The following is an 18,397-nucleotide window of genomic DNA, read 5'->3' as shown; positions in this document are numbered from 1 at the left end:
ATCCACAGTGGTACCTTGGAGGCACAAGTGCCGAAAACATGACCGTGGGCTGCCTGACCACCTATGGGCTTGGGTATGGTTTGGCCGTCCTAGGCATGTATGACAGGATGTGTTGGATGTGCATGCTTGAATGGTTTGTTGAGTGAGGAGAGATATTCATGTATTGATCGCGCTTGTACTAGCCTCACAACCTTCTAGCAATTTGTAGTAGGTTCAAGCTTTTGGGTGGGTAACCTCTCCTGTATTTTACTTCCCAAGGATTTTTGAGCCGGGGTTGCTGTCCGGCTGGGTATTCATCTTGTAAATAACTTGTTTTTAGTTTTGTCCAACGGCTCTTCCGAGAGATCATGGGAGAGGATCGGCATCTGGCAGAGGTCTTGGTCGATGCCGGGTCTCGTCCTAACAGGTACCCAGCCCATATTGAGTCGGGGCCAAGGGCAGCCTTTTGACCCTAGGGCCGACCCAATAAATACTTTCCTCGTAAGACCTGTTTTAGCAAAAGAAGTGAAGTATGCAACTTTAGTTTGAAAGCGGAGAGTGCTTCAGTACATAATGGATCCTTCATGTCCCTTTTTCAACAGTACCAAGGAGTAATCAGTCATGACATAATCAAGATGGTTGAACTTTTCTTGGAATAAGAAGAATGGTGAAGAAGTTTAATAGCACTGTGATTGTCCTGATTCTCAAGATAAAAGGAGCTACAAGTGTACAGCAGTAGCGACCTATTTCCCCATGTAACTTCTTATATAAGGTCATTTCAAAGTGCTCGATGGAGGGAAAGTAGGATAAAAAGGAAAAGAATAGAAAGGAAAAGAAAGGAATTGTGGAGAAAGGGAGAGGAAACAAAATGAAAGAAACAAATAATTATAAAAGCTTGTTTGAATAGAAAGGAAATGAATTGTTCAAACCATGCTTCTTTAGACTGCATTACGGAAAAAAAAAAGAATTAAGTTGAAGAAAGAATTTAAGTTGGTTTGCAATAAGACCCCAAACACTCTAGAACTTATTATGCAAGTAAAATATATTTGATTCAATTATACGGCTGGATTCCAGGGGTTGCATAAACCTATTTTATATGTAGCATAACGTTTATTATATATATATATATGTTTTACTTAAATGACTTTTAAATAATTTATCACCTTAAAAATTAATAATGAAAGATAAACTTTAGCAATGGAGTACTTAATGTAAAAGGCCAAGCAAACCAAATATGTTTATGACCTCAGGGTTTATCTATGCAACCATTAAAATGTGTGAAGGCCTTCATCCAAGAAATCCATTGATTTCCTACATCCTATTGATAGGGACCCTTAAATAACTTGATAAGATACAATAATGGTTTCCATAAATTATTTCTTACCATTCATACTTGCATCTCATCAATGATTTCCAATTTTGATTGCAAATTGAAAATGTCATGCTATCGTTTAACAAGTAAAGTCCAGTTTTTCATGCGAATGGAACTAATAGATAGGGAGACCACCAGTGTCAGAGCTAGAAATTTCTGATTGAGGGGCATTCTAAGTTTAAATTTTAAACTTGAAGGGGCACTCATATGAAAAAAAAAAACTAAATTCAATTATGTTTACATATGTAAATAAGGCAAAATTTGTAGGCTGATGTCGGTAATTGCCCACACCAGATGTAGCTCTGCCACGGAGACCACCTCGAGCCACAGATTACTGATTACCTCTTCATGTTTCACCACATGGAAATTGCAGTTGTCATTTGTCATACCATAAAAATATTTTGGAGATGAATGTTTCAGTTTGTTTGACTATCTTGGAAGGCTTGAAGTGAACAGATGAGGAATTGTGGCTGCTGGAAGAAAAAACATGCTTTTGAGAGTGACCCTAGCACCATTAATAGCCATTATTTGGAATTTGCAATTGCTTTTGAATTTTGACAATGACACTCTGAGCAGTAGTGATCATCTCAGGAATTTGATGTGAAAGGATGGAGGCCTCATTGTGGCCTACTCCTTTTGAACATTGAAGAAGGTGAGCCTGCATATGCTGGTGAGGACGTTCCACTTGAAGGGGATGAAGACAATGAAGCAAAATGAGTTTGAATATTATAATAAAGGTGAAGAAGATGAATAGATAGGTTGCTTATTTTAATTGTTTGATAATATGATGTAAAAACAGTAAAACATATATTGTAAGTCTTTAAGACCTCAATTTTTATCATCTTAATCATGTCGTTATCATTATGTCCATAGATGAAGATTTATGAATATTTATTATGTGTGTGATATTGTAATGAGTTCTTTTATATAGAAAACATTTTTCTAGATTTTTTCTGAATTATCGCTATTTTTAGGATTTTTTTAGTTGCTAACAAATTACAAAAATAAATTTACAATATGCTTACAATACCTTACCATACAATATGCTTACAAGACCCTCAAAAGAGCAGTTGTCAAGGGGGCTGGCAAAAATTGAGCAGGAAAATAAAGCTACTACTGTCAGGGAGGTTGTTCCATATGAAGAATTGATATGGAAATTTGGTGCAGAAAGGCAAGAAATTGTAGGTGGATGGGTTGATAGAAATCCGGTTGTTTCCAAGTCGTACTTCAAATAGAAATTAATTTTTAATAATGATTAATTTTAACATTTAATTAAGAACTTTATTTTGATTTGCAGGTTGGGAAGGCACGAAAGGAAAAGAAAATATGGATGAAGTTGGTACTTAATTAAGAACTTTATTTTGATTTGCAGGCAGAGAAGGCACGAAAGGAAAAGAAAATGTGGATGAAGTTGAAGCTATGGCTAGCTAGATAATAAAATCTTGGAAGTGTCTGACAATGAATAGCCATCTTTTTTTTTCTTAGTCAGACCAGAAAAATTATGTTATCAATTAAACATTTTCATGATTTGGGTCAAATGACTCATAAATTGAATGTTTCTTTGGTAAATGATCGCCACGGGCCAGACCCAACTAGCATTCAATCGACCCTATTTTTTGTGTTAAGACTGAACCAATTAAAAAAATCAGTACATTCTATAGAGATCTTTCCTAGCGTCAGGTGAGCAAGATCCTAAATAAAATGTACTTATTTCACCATCGAAAATAAATAATGAATCATGACAAGTTTAGAAGATCAGCACATATAATTGTGCAAGGTCATCTGTAGACATAGATAATGTCTGTTATTTGTAGGGTCAGGTTAGGCATCTTTCCAGATAGAAAGCATACTAGAAGCATCAAACAAAGCAATTCTAGTGGCAATATATATATATGTGTGTATGTGTGTGTGTGTATGTCTATATATATATAACATTCAAACATGCTAGATAATGTTATCAGATGAGTAAAATGAAAAGCCTGGAAGTATGATAAATAGTTGGCAAAATCATCATGCACTATTGCCGCAAGATAAATAGTTGGTACTTTTTTAATGACAGGTTTTTAATTTTTAAGGACCAGTCAAGATCCAGCATTCAATAGATATGATCAGTATATATATATATATATATATTCAGCCCATATCCACATTCACCCACTTAACGGTTGAGATAAAGATGCAGAGAAAGAAAGTGTAAACTAATATTAGATGACGAAAATACCTATCACTTTTTTCTTTTTAGTATTCTGTCGTCCATTCATTATAATGAATCAAATAGTCGTTAACTTTGAAGAATCAAAGTCACCATTTAATTTTCTGCTATATATATAAAAATATAAAAGAGGCATAGAATGATATGGCCAAAATGACCATAGCATACCTGCAAACCCTCAGCGCATGATCCTCTGCCCGATGAACTATCAGCATATGAGAGCCCGTAACATCGTGGGGTGGAATGACGTCTGCATATATATGTATAGAGAGAGGAGCGTGTGGGAGAGAGATTTTCATTTTCAACCACTTCAAGGTTCATGGTTTAAGGAGGTCAATTGACAGGTTTTGGAGCAGGGACTACCATGCCTTATTGCCTTACAAAGGCAACACTGATAAAAAAAAATTTGAAATACCACTAGGACAATCTCTTCTTCCAACGTATTCAGCAGTTATTGCGGTCACCTTAGGTAATATGTTAAAGTGTCTGCGTCCTTCCTTCAAATATTTGTGTTTGAGAGTCTTCAAATGTTTGTGACTGAAAACTCTTCAACACTAATATTCAGATCTTGATTGTGCAGAGTCAAATGAAAAGACACACAAAAAAAAAATTGTGGAAGTCCAAGAAGCCACTTTGAGATTTACCAAAGCTTAACCATTGGAAGATGCTACTAACTTTTCTCCATTGTGATCGGCCACATGTTTCTTTTCTCCACAATTTCCAAATCCAAATCCTTCCCTTCGTCAGCGCGACCTTAACTATGACTTCCATTATAAATATCAACACATTTCTCCTTAATACAGCAACCATTTAGCCCTCACCATGGCTGCCTTCTTCTCCTCCTTACCATTCCGCCTCCTCCTCCAGCTGCTCCTGCTTGCAATACTGCCTAACCTTACCACCATATTCGCTTCCAAACCTCTCGGCTTTTCTATAGACCTCATTCATTGAGACTCATCTCTGTCACCTCTCTATGACCCTTTATCCACTCTAGCTCTACGAGCGAAGCAGGCGGCTCTGTCCTCCCGCTGCAATGCTTCACGGTTTGCCAATACCACCAGCATGATCTCCAGCCCAGTGATGCCAGGCTTCGGCTAGTATCTCATGAAACTCTCACTTGGTACACCATCCCACCTCTACTGGGCCACTCTCGTCACTGTTAGCGACCTCATATGGACGATGTGCCGTCCTTGTGACTCCTGCTCCGGCCAAACATCAATGTTTGATCCACTTCAGTCATCCACCTACAAGAGCCAGACCTGCTCTGCCAGCTCTTGCATGGAACTGCCCATTCATGGTTGCACTATCAACCAACTTTGCGGATTCATATATTCCTATGAAGACAAATCCTTCGTAGAAGTGATACTGGCCTCGGAAACGCTCTTGTTTGACAATGGTGCTGGCACCGTCAAGCTTCCAGAAATTGTCTCTGGTTGTGTTCATCAGGATGGCCCTCCTAATCCCTCCTTGCTTGAAGTTCCTGACCTTGTTGGCCTCGGAGGTGGTCCTCTCTCACTTGTAAATCAGATTGGCTCTTCTATTGATGATAAATTTGCCTACTGTCTTCCTCCCAATAGCAATGAAATCACGTCAGACAGCTCAAATCCGGTAAGGACGCAGAGTTTTCAGGCCAGGAAGGGGTTCAAGAAATGCCGATGGCACCAGGTGGTCCTCAAGGCACGTATTATGTGCTCAACCTAATTGACATAAGCATCGGAAACAACAGACTCAACATACAATTTGGTGGTGCACAGATGACTGCATTGTTGGGAGATGCCAGATCGATCATTATAGACTCGGGTACCACACTGACTTATCTTGCAAAGATGTGTACGATCAAGTCGCAAATGCGGTGGCTAACGTCATAAACCATGAATGCTTCTATCCAGCTAAACAGGATTATCTGTGTCACCATGTAGAGAATAATGGTGATCCATATGAAGGGTTGCCGGAGATGACCTTTCATTTCGCCAATGCAGACTGGAAGCTGCCACCTTCAAATATCTTTAGGATGGTTGAAAGTGTAATCGCCTGCTTAGCCATTAAAGACGGAGAGGTGCCCATCTTCGGGAATGTTGTGCAGCCGAACATGCATGTGAAGTATGATTTGGGGAAGAGGCTGCTTTCTCTTGCACCAGCTGAATGTACCCAAGGCTAATACAATATATATATATATATATATATATATATAGTTTCTATTGTGATGATCTCTGTATTGGTCTACTATTGGCAGCTTTGGACGCTGCTTAATTGTGTTTTATGTCAATGGAAGATCTGAGTGTCATGTAGTCGATGGTGTTAGTTTTCCATGTACAATAAATGTATGTGTTTCGTTTTAAGGATGTTTTCCCCTCCGTTTAAGCTTTAAGGTTAAGTTATATATGTCTACATGGCAATTATGAATATTATCTAGGCTTTGACAGTCGCTGATACTCACAATTCTGTTGCTAATAGGTAATCGTGACAGCTAAAACTCCACCACTACAAGTCCCGTTGCCTACACTATTACGGATGAAATGGCCATGGTGTGTTGGTTGAATTTGTTGCGACATAAGCTGGTTTAGGTAAGCATAATGGCCACGGAATGTGCCAACACTTTGACATGAAATTTTGTGACGCATAACACAATGTGCTCTTTGACTGTTGTATCTGCCACTTAACTACACAATGTCTACGGTTTGTGTCGTTATTTCGTTAAAATTTAACGCTGATATGCTGTGCTATGCTACGTCTCTTGAAGTTAAACACGAAACCATCCAAGAACATACTTTCATATGGCGAGACTCACATTTATTTACTTGCTATAGACAAAAGCTGCTCATGAATTCTTAGCATCATAACGACTGTGTAGTTTCAAGAAAGCAAGAAAGCCAAAAAATTCCTTTAAAAGTAGGGTTGTTCCATCTTGCGTGAAAATGCCGTCACTCTATAAGGAAAGCCATTCAATTTGACTTGTTATAAATATACAGATAGTTAAATGATCAATTTATTATATGTTTCCCAATAACTTATTAATTTAAAAAATGATTAATTTCATATATGTTTTCTAATAATTTATTCTTAAGATCATATCTGTAAGGTTAAATCGAAAAAAATACATTGTAATCATTGCAATCTGGTTTTTATTATGTATATCGAAAGATGACAGAAGTATAAAATCAAACGAATGTGCTGCATATAATATTGCGGATGACAAAACATGTATAAATCAAACATTGTATTCGTCATAAACATTATGTTGCCATGGCATCAGCCGCAACCATTGTGATGACATGCTTTCTTACACCAAACATGTCAGACCAAAACTAAAAAAAAGAAAAAAAAGAAAAGAAAATAAAATTTAAGGGGTAGGTACATCACGTGCCCAATTAATAATTTTCAATAATACTTGGATGACGGATTGCAGACAAAGATTATCCAGGTGAGGCCGGCGTTGACTCAAACTAAGTTGGAACTTGGGGCATATGAATCTCTAAATAATGTAAAAAATAAGATTATTCTGGTCAACTTGATATTAAAGATACAATTATTTTTTAAAAGTTTTAATATTATTTTGAGAAGTACATAAAGCAAGTTGTAACCAGCAGACGGGAATTTTGGGAATATACCAGCATTAATATTTCGGAATTTGCTTGTGAAATATTATGACGTGACTGATTATATTCGTCCAAACCACATTGCGTAATGGAATAATTGGAATTCAGTGCAAGCGAATGTCAATAGATCTTCTTTGTCAGTTACGTATCTGAATCCGATAGACTTAATAGTCTGGTTTGGTGACCGAAATAAGATCCAATTAATAGTAGTAGGATTCTCAGATTTTTAAATAGCATAGAGAGTTGCGATTTATATATATATATATATATATATATATATAGAGAGAGAGAGAGAGAGAGAAAGATAAAGAGAATTGAAACGAATCAGCTACCGATATGGTCATACATTCTTTTTTTTTATTTTATGTTGCTAAAAACTTTCATAAAAGATACATTTTGCTGTTAAAGTATGTGGTCAAGCAATTGTCACTCACAAATATATCATCTGACCATATAAGTGGTTAGGTGTTTTATGTATAGAAAGATTGAATGGTGATCTAGTTGTTTGAGTCACTCAGCCATCTAACCATGACCATCTGATTTATCATAGCAGATGACTAAGAAAAAAACAAAGAGAAAACAAAAATAGACATTTTCGTCGTCTAATATTTGTTTTTATATTTTCTCCATGTTTTTTTCTTAACCCTCCAATATCTGCACTAGATGGATGCCAGCTTTGGTTAAATGGCTGGGTAACTTTATAGTGAGAGTCACCATTCGACCATTTTTATACATGTATTTTGCCTGAAACTATGGAGCGTTGAAATGAAATGAACAGATGAAATTATACGTAGATTGGTCTATTAATTATATGCAGATTGGTCTATTAAGATGCGAGTCGAATTTGTATTCCTTTAATAAGGTTGATGATATTCCTTCATAAAAAATTTTGCAGATTAAAGCTTGTTAACTGCAGGTTGCTCTATATATGATCATGACTAATTTTTTCAGATATTTCCACAAGTACTGCACTTGCACCAACTGCTTTTATTTAACTAGTCATCTCCAAGACGCAGTTAAACGATAAGAGTTGCTACTCCGTCATTTCACTTTTCCAGCCTAAGGTTCTGTTTGATAGCCTCAGATCTTAGATTCAAAGCTGCATAAAAAGGTATGTTTTGGGAGATCCTTAGTTTCGGTAACATAGATTTTAAATCCTTGCTACATGTCAACAACTATGGATTTCAAGTCAGATGAGTGGAGGGGGGTAGGTGGTTTGATCATAAATCCATAGATTTGAGATCCTAGATGAAACAAACACAACCTAAACTAATTTATAACTAAACGACCCAGAAATTCTGAAACTTTTGTGTGTCGACGAAATGCACTTATACATCAACAGGAACTGATGATTCAAGCAAGAAATTTTAGGTGATGTTATATATCCAGCCTTTGGTGCATTTACTTTTGGATTGGACTGTAGCAGGAAATGTTAAATATCTACCATACTAGGCACAGTTTTACAAATTAAAGATCAGGAAATTGTGGTCCAACCAAGACAACTGTAATATTTTTTTTAACTTACTAAAAATGCAAAAAAAAGGAAAGAGAAAAAGAAGACCAGCAATCAAAAAAAGAAAGACAAAAGTTGACCAGAGCAAAACAGGTAAAATAAGAAAAAGAAGACGGTCTATTTGCTTTATAATGCCAGCATGTGGCAAAGTCTCTTGACACATGTCCGATTTCTTCATTTCATGTAAGAAAAAAAGCGTACCTTATGGTTTGATGTAAACAGGGATATTAACAAATAGAAAGACACACACGTATGTACAATGAGCGAGAAAAGAAATACAAAGAGAAAAACAATTGGATTAGCCAGTCTCTTTTAAACTTACTTTTCGATCTCATCATTTTCCCATCATTATGTCACCAACCTTTTCTCTTTCTTCTCTTCTCTTTTTTCCTTCTCTGCAACCAACCTTTTTCCACTTTAAAGTTGGTGCACATCAAAGGGGAGATGAGAGTCTCAAAGTAATAGTGGCTTTAACTTATTTCATGTAACTGTAAGACCACAAATATGCAATACAAAAAGCAATTGATGGCACAAATTTAGCACTACCAAGTTGAGTAAGAATCTCACAGCTTAACAGAGAACATCTTTATTTACTACAGACTGCTCTCTCTTCCTCTCCCTCTCTCTCTTTCTCCCCCTCTCTCTCTCTCTCTCTCTATATATATATATATATATATATATATATATATATATACCAATGAGCGTCACTAAATAGCTGATTGTCTTCCACATGGTGCTTATTCATCAACAGCGATCGAAGTGCATTTTAATGTGCTAAAAAGGAGACAAAGAGGGTATTATTTTGGTAAGCAGATCTGCATCTACTGTACATGTCAAATAGCTCTTGATGTAATTCCATATTCACACAGTTTCCTGCATCAAGTAAAATAATAAAATAGCAAGTACCATGCAATTTGTCGACAGAAAACAAAAAGATAAGTATGAAGGAGCTCACATCCTCTTTCAGTGGAAGCAATAGACCATTTTAGATGTCTACAAGCTATTATAGGTAACCTGGCCCGAGAGAATGGCTATCAGCTAACAACAACCAAAAGGTCGACTGCTCTTTTCAAGGACAAAGAGTTCAAACATATAAAGAGAAAGAGTCCAAGATTATGCTCTGATGTCAAGATTTATCCGGCTGAGTTTTCATTCTTTTAGCCTAGCGGAGGGCTCGCCACCACCCAAAATTTGTCGGTTAATAATATTTATGGGCCATGCATGTGAAAGCAAGTTCAACCTCAAACCAAACATGGAATGTTTTACGTTCTTGAGAGTGGAAAAAAAATCACTCAATGCATGAGTTTGTTAATATAAAATATTATTAGTGGCCAGGTAATGCCTGCCAATCACTGCTACCATGGAAAAAAGCTACTGATACTCTTAAACGTTCTTTTATATATGTAATTCAAATATGTAAGATAATGTTATCAGATGAGTAAAACGAGAAACTTGGAAGTTTGATAAATAATGGCCAAAGCATCGTGAACTATTGCTGCAAGATAAATAGTCGACACTTTTTCAATGACAGATTTTTAATTTTTGATGACCAGTCAACATCCAGTATATATATAATATATATATATATATATATATATATATATATATATATATCTGTGTGTGTGTGTGTGTGTGTGTGTATTCTTACTTATAAAGATCATTAAATCAATCGTGATGGATGGTTGAGAAATAAATAAGTAAAAAAAAGATATAAACTAATCATATATAAGAAAAATACTCGTCACATTTTTCTTTTTATTTTTCTCTCATTCATTCATTATAGTGAATCAATCGGCCCTCATGAGTGAGCAGAGTAACTTTGAATAATCAGATGAAATATCAGCGGGTGAAAGCCCATAATATCTAAGGGTAGAAAGACATCTATGTATATGTGTAGAGAGAGAATGGGACAGAGATTTTCACTTCAAGCTTGATGGTTTAAGCTGGTCAATGGACGGGTTTTGGAGCAGGGACTACCGTGCCTTACAAGGGCAACACAAATGACAAAAACTTCAAACAATCTCTTCTTGCAACGTATTCACCGGTTATTGCCGTCACCATTGATAATACATTAAAGTGTCTGTCCTTCAAATATTTGTGAAGGAAAGTCTTCCAATATTTGTGATCCAAAGTTTTCAAGACTAATATTCAGATCTTGATTTGACTGAGTCCAATGAAAAGACAGAAAAAGAAATTGTGGAAGTCCAACCAACCACTACGAGCTTTGCTTAAGTGTAACATGCTACCAACTTTTCTCCATTGTGATGGTTACTGATTACACCAACGAATATGTTACTTAGTTTGATCACATGTTTATTTTCTCCACAATTTCCAAATCCACGTCCCCACCTTAATCAGCAGTGACCTTAACTATAACTTCCATTATAAATATCTACGCATTTCTCCTTAATACGGCAACCTTTTAGTGCTCACCATGGCTGCCTTCTCCTCAGCATCCCGCCTTCTCCTCCAGCTGCTCCTACTTGCAGTGCTGCCTAGCCCTACCAGCATATTCGCTTCCAAACCTCTTGGCTTCTCCATAGACCTCATTCATCGAGACTCATCACTCTCTCCTCTCTATGACCTTTCATTCACTCTAGCCCAACGAGCCAAACAGTTCGCTTTGCGCTCCATGTTGCACTGCCGCCGCATCGCTTCACTATTTGCCAAAACCACCAGCATGATCTCTAGCCCCGTGATGCCTGGCTCCGGCGAGTATCTCATGAAACTCTCACTTGGTACACCATCCCGCCTCTACTGGGCCACCCTCGACACTGGTAGCGACCTCATATGGACGACATGCCGCCCCTGTGACTCCTGCTCCAGCCAAACATCAATGTTTGATCCATTTCAGTCGTCTACCTACAAGAGCCAAAGCTGATCCACCAGCTCTTCCATGAAGTGCCCCACGATGGTTTCACTATCAACCAACTTTGTGGATTCAGATATTCCTATGGAGACAAGTCCTTCATAGAAGGCATACTTGCCACCGAGACACTTGTTTGACGATGGTGCCGACATGTCTTTATAAGTCCATGCAAAGGCTTCTTGATGATTTTTGAGGAAGTTTATCAACTTTTCTCTTTCTTTTGCTGAAAGACTTGTTCCAATTTGCAAAATTTTTGGTTTTTTCTTCTATGCCAATGTCAATTTCCTCAATCGGTCATTAATCAATGGTAACGGTTGATATTGTCTTTTTATTTGGATGAACTCTGGGCATTCTACCTCGGTGAGTCTTGGATTTACATCCTTGAAGTGACATTTGATCCTCAGGTGCCATCCTAAAGATTATAAAGAGGTTAGATTGAATGTTAGACATTTTATATGGAAGTAACTTGCATATGTCATTGCATATTTGAAGGTATTACAGAATAAAGACACATGGTCTATTGAGTACAATGACAACAAAATGACAAAATAATGACTAGTAGATTTGTTGATTCAGATTGATGGTGAACAGCCTATTGCTCTTGACGAAAGATACATGCTTGAATCCTTCTTCGACAGCCACTTTTTCATAACTTTGACATCCTAGGGCTTGAGTGCCTCATTGTCTTGTCAAGGTAATCGACTCCAAGATTTCATTTTCATGTTTGCCAAGGCCAGTGAATGGCTGATAGTCATAGCATATGAGTAAATCCAATCCTTTCTCATTCTGGCTGAAATTTTTGAATAATGAATGACTTCTGTAACTTGTTTCAAGCATGGTAGCTTTTTTCACCCACATTTGTTTTTTTGTCTTCTGAATAGCCAATTTGCTAACACCTTGGGATATTTTTTCTACTTTGCATACTCGAATACTAAGTACCTTAATTGTATATATTGGTACTAGAATCAGTGGATGCACAAGATGATTTTGCCTGTCCTCTACATAAATTATTATAGTATTCATGTTGTGAGTCCACTTGATGCACTGATGTAGAGTATAAGGAACCGCATTGGTAATATGGATCCATGGTCTGCCAAGCAACAGATTGAATGAGAGTTTTATATCCACCACATCAAATAAAACCTGATTATACGTCTCGAGATATTCATATCCAGACATATACTTCATATGCAAGGTTGTCCTATTCCATCATATCATGAATGAAAACTGATGATGGGGTATAGTCGCATGCTTTATGCCTAATGTAGTCTATTGTGGACAAATGTTCAGGCTTGCTCTTCCCTCGATTATGACATCAGAGACTTTGGTGCCCCTTGTTTCTACCACTATGTGCAAGGCATCATTATGCAATGGCCTTCATTTGGTAGATCTTTATTAGAAAATGTTGTCAGACCATTTCTGTATAGTCCAAAAGCCCATTCATTTCTCCAGTTATGGTTAATTCCTTCCTTCTTGAAAATGGCTTCCAAGGGTTCAAGATCCATATTTGTGACTTTTGATCGATCTTTGTTTGACTGTTTTGTTTGCTGGTCTAGTTTGTGGATTGAAGGATCATTTGTCATGATTGAAAAGTAACTCAAAGAAATCCAGGGATGCTTAATCCCTTTCGTTTGCCACCATGACTTGATGATTTGTTGAAAACCTGACCATTGCAACTGGTCCTTTCTCATGTTTAGGAAAAGAGTTTTTGAGGATATCCAGTTGTTCACTAAACTCCTTGATGATTTCTATGTTGTCTGCATGTTGCACAATATTTTTGAGCACAAGACAATCTTTTGTATTGTGTCCTAGAGCACGATGAAATTTGTAGAACTGTTCTTTGTTTTTTCCTATCATTGGTCGAGGGTTGGAAACTTTTGGGAGGAACAGAGTGCCTCTTTCAATCAGCATGTGCATGACTTCTTCGTAACTATGTTCTAATAGGGTGAATTTTTTGTCGTGTCTCAATCCAGGATGTTTGTTCTTAGGGCCGCTGCTACTGCTACTTTGTCCGCTACTCCATTATTCTCAGAATAGTATGCCCTTTCTTTTTTTGATGGTGGCGGCATTGGATATAATGTTGGCTGGAGCATTTTGACTCTTGTTGTTCTTCTTTGTATCTTCTCTAACCTTTATTGGGATGACAACATCAAAAGCTCCATTTTCAATCCCTACTTCGTTGCATTCTGCTCTTTTAGTAAGATCAATGAAAGATTTGATTGGAGCATTAGAAATGAGGCTCCTCAGTGGTTGTGTCAAATTGTTGATGAAAAGGTTGATTAGTTTGTCAAAATTTTTCAATTCAATTGGATTGATGTGCTCCCGGTACCACTGCTGCAATTCCTTCCAAGCTCCTTCGAAGCATTGAAAGAGAGCTTTATGATTGTAGCGAAATTTATAGCATTCCGCGAAGAAGATGGCCAAATGTGCCTTTGGGTCTCCATGGCCATCAAATTTGATAAATTTGTTATGTGCTTATCGTTTTCAAAACTTTCATAGAAATCTTTGCAGGTGAAATTCCTTTTGTTCTTGCCTTTAAGTTGAACTTTGTTCAACTTCTTTTCAACTTCCTAAATTTTTTCTTTCTAGGATTCCCCTTTCTTCTTTTTCTAGGGAGTCTTTCGTTCTTCCTTACTACTGGATTCTATGGTAGCATCTTCAGAAGAATCAAAACTGTTCGACGAAGATTTCTTCGTTTTCTTCCCTTTCTTCTTGGCTTTCTCTGCCTGGGCTTGCTCTTCATTAAACAAGATAATGTATCTCTGGAATTTCTTATATTATTCATATTTCGGATCATTTGCTTTTGTCTTGGGAAGTGTTTCTGAAGAGGATTCTTCTTCCTTGTCTCCCATGAAAGCTTATTCTGGTTCCATTTCCATCCTCCGTCTTTATTGGCCTCTAGTCTCGACTATAAAACAGATGTTCACTTTGTAAGAAGAAAAATTAAAAATGTTAGGATTTGAATTGATGAGAGATAATTTATATAAATGACAAAATAGCAAATTTTGATTGCAAATTGAAAGGATAATGAGATTGATAAGACTTGATAACGTTCAACACAACTTGACAAAACTTGGCTTGCTTAACCATAATGAACTAGACATGATGATCTAGGACAAAAGGATAGATGGTGGACTTCATTCTACAAACACATGGTCCTCTTACTGGGTTGTAGGTGTATCGATCAAAGAAGTTCCAAATGATGGTGGAGTCATCCACTTCCTCTATCTTCCTATGATAGTACCCCATACTGGATAATTGACCGTCTCTGTTTTAAAATGGCATGATTGTGGCCCCATGTGTTTGTAGAACCATGCTTGTAGTGCGAAGAACACATCCTTCTATCAAATCCGTATCCCCAATTGAAAATTTGGTCAATTCTCGGTAAAGGAATTCTAAGGCTGCCATTGCTATAGTTGTGTGACAGACTTTGACATGCCCCCATTTTTTGAAGAGGCAAGCTGTGCGAAAATACATTATGTGTTTTTCATTGTTGAAGAAGATGAGATCCGCGGTACAAGTCACCTTGGAGTTTTTGTACTTGTCTGCAACACTTCTAGATAGTAAAGTAGGGTTGACATATTGGAAATATGCTTCACCAAGTTCGTGTAGTTGGAGGTATTGATGTCCATCTTTCTCTAGAAAGGGCCAGCTTCGTTTTCCTGTGAGTTTACAGACTACTTCTAGAGTATTGACTTGACCTTGGTTCACAAGGAACTGGTCTTCAATTGGTCCTCTTGGATCACCTTTTGGCTCTGGCAAACCCATAATGCTAGAAAACCCATCTAGAGTGATTGTCATTTCACTCCATGTGAACCAGAATGTGCTGGTTCTTGGGTTCTATCTTTCAACAATCACATGAATTAGACTGTTGTTAACAGGTTGCATGGCAAGACTGGCTGCTTCTTCGAGACCACAATCTTCTAAGTGGCCCGACAACATACATCGGAAAGTTGGGTACAATTAATGATACTACTGAGGTAGGTAGACTCCATTTGGGATGATGCGAAATCCAGATCGCCCTTGACATGACCCGAATAGGATGTGGTCATATGGGAAAATGCTTTCTGAGTTTATCTGGACAAAAGAAAGTATTAGATGTTGACATAAATTGACCCAATAGAAACTTGAGAAGAGTTTTGGCATTGGACATGGGTTTGGAGGCGTTGTAAAACATCACATCTCATGCATTCAAACAAGCAATTAATGAAAATTTGATAATGCATTCCCTAGGACTTTTGCCTATATGCATTGTTTTGAAAATTGATCTTGGAACCTATGGAGAATAAATGGGTAAATTGTTCCTGATTTATCCCAAGTTCAATGTATACCTATATACCAAATATATGGTACTAGCATAGACTCCTCCAAGGGTTCTCTAGATTTGGGCTCTCCAATCTCCTTGTTCACCCATCGATATATCGGGACTATTGTCCATTTTGGTACTAATCAGGGGACTTTTTAGTCCAATTGGGTGGTCCAGTTATAAGGCTATATCTTAGACTAATGTCCTAGAAATAGCCCGAAAACTGAGTGACTGAGATATGATGTAGGTAAGGATTTGTTTTTTAAAAAAAAAACTCATGAGAAGATGCAAAATAGATGGCGCTGTTGCATAAATTCCTACAAGATAGATTTAAAGATTTGAGAGCATACATGGGCTTCATACAACTCCTAAATTGAGGATGGTATGACAAATTGAAGTAAAAGGGGGTTCATGGAATCTCCTCAATGTTTACTACATGATGCCGGTATGCATGAAAGTTCTGTGCAATTGATATCCCACACAACTTGTATATGATCCAATAAATCTTTAGACAGACGATGACGGGCCCCTACCCTGTCCTCGAGGGCGTTGAATGCACAATCAGCAATTTTTTTTAATTAATTTTGAAAAAAAAATTCATGAGAAAGGGATCTGCCCGTCGGTACGAGGTCCAACCATTCCTGCCGCTTTTCACAGGGGTAATTGGACCAAGGACTAAGGATTATTCAGACCATGTACAAGTTATTGATGCAAATCCTATATGCTTGTGCATTGAGGTTTTGGATTCAAGAATCAAAGTTCATCTTGAATAAGTGATTTGAACTTGTATTCAAAAATAGATTCCTTGGAAAATGATTTTTTTTTTGTATGTTATTTGAAGATTGGAGGGTTTTCAAGTTGATTTGAAAACCTTTGTTGTGCCATTTGTTTTGAAATCCATGATTCTTGAAAATAGTTTTAATTGGGGATTTTGAAGATTGAAATTAACTTTTTTGTTGTGAACTGAAGATGAGTTTTGGATTGAAATTGTGAACATCTTATGATCAATTTTTGGGAAAATGGCTAAGTAACCTTAGCAAGAAAAATTTTCTTTTGCCAAATCGTGTGATTTGGTATAAAATATTAGAAACTTGGGTTTTAGTTAGGTAGAGTTCATTCTTGTGATGAAACATAGGTTCCAAATTATTACAAAACGTGTTGTTTTCTAAATATATTTTGGCCAAGATTATTAATGCACTGCTTGTGTTTTCTTTGAAAGTTAAGTGAAGTTCACAAATTCTTGTTGCAATATGACATGGTCACCATTTTTTTGCAACTCAAATTTGAATCGCTTAATTTCTTGAGAAGATGCATGTGGTGCTATTGACTTTGAGTGAGTGTGAACGTGCGAAATACAAACGAAACTATATGAGACATAGATTCTTCACTCTCTCATAATCTCTCAAAGTTCATTCATTTGAAACATTCATGCTCACCTCTCTCATAATCTCTCAAAGTCTATTCATATGAAATCACACATCATACAATATACACTTAAAGATTGATTTTAATTAAAATATAGGACTTTCTTTAAATGTGCTTATCATATTCTCAAGCACAAGTTAGAGAAGCAGTCTATAAACTTGTGTCATGGATGAGAATCTCAAAAGAATTAAAATTTAGGCAAATGAAGATGAAATCCACCTTTTAAATATTGGGGAAACGTGGCTATTATCTATTTTCCTCAAAATTGCCATAAAAATCAGATTTTTATTCCAATTTAAATGATTTAAAATTAAATATTGATTATAAGAGTGTTTGACTCTTAGAAAATGATGAAATTCAGTTTGACTCCATGTGAACTAAACATCCAAGTCGGCAAAAAGCATGTGCCACATGCTCTCATTCATGTCATGGAATTCTAATAACTTTTCTTTCTCCCCAAAATCAAGCTAAATTCCAAATTCTTGTGCTAAAAAATCCATCCATTTCTTGGACTATTAAAACACTTTTGATTTTGTTCTTTAGGGGATATAAAGATTAGGGTCTTAAGTATGATCTTACATTGTTCTTGAAATATAATCAATTTCATGTAAGTTTGAAAATTGATAAATGAAATCAACAATTTCTAAAAGGAATTTTAGAGAGCCGATTAGATAGGATTAAAACTTTTTATTGTTCTACAAGACATAGCCACTTTGTGGCTTAACATTAGCATGTCAAGCATGTAAACTTTAAAATTTCTAAACCAACCCCTGTAAAGTATGATCTAATTTCAGCAAATTACATACACTTTGTGTATGAGTTGCTGGAATTAAGCAAAACTTTAAGATGAAATGAAAGCGATTTCATACCTTCGCACTATGAAAATCAACAGAATGATCTTCTTTTCTTAAAATCAACTTGAAAACATGTTTCAACCTGATTTTAAAAGAAAAGCATGACTCTTAATCAAGAGATCGCACGTGCATATATATTAAATATATATATATATATATGCACACGTTATCCCTCCAAATGAAAAGTTTAACGAGGGATCACATGGCCTATGAATCATGATGATTAATGGCTGGGTTTCTTTACGTAGGGAGATTGAAAACTGGTTTCTAA

The 18,397-nt window shown here is 36.6% G+C and overlaps 1 protein-coding gene across 1 annotated transcript; it reads left to right on the top strand.

The window, feature by feature from the left end:
* Positions 1-4,667: 4,667 nt before the first annotated feature.
* On the top strand, positions 4,668-5,264 carry LOC116256650 (aspartic proteinase CDR1-like). Its single transcript, XM_031633039.1, has one exon. It carries the CDS (start codon positions 4,668-4,670, stop codon positions 5,262-5,264), a length of 597 nt encoding a protein of 198 aa, XP_031488899.1.
* Positions 5,265-18,397: the final 13,133 nt, after the last annotated feature.

The sequence above is a fragment of the Nymphaea colorata genome, chromosome 6 (genome assembly GCF_008831285.2).
Source record: "Nymphaea colorata isolate Beijing-Zhang1983 chromosome 6, ASM883128v2, whole genome shotgun sequence".
Classification (NCBI taxonomy): domain Eukaryota; kingdom Viridiplantae; phylum Streptophyta; class Magnoliopsida; order Nymphaeales; family Nymphaeaceae; genus Nymphaea; species Nymphaea colorata.
This window is presented reverse-complemented; position numbering and strand designations above follow the sequence as displayed.

Coding starts and splice junctions, on each gene's coding strand:
- LOC116256650 (XM_031633039.1), top strand. CDS start 4,668: ATGAAACTCTCACTTGGTACACCATCCCACCTCTACTGGGCCACTCTC.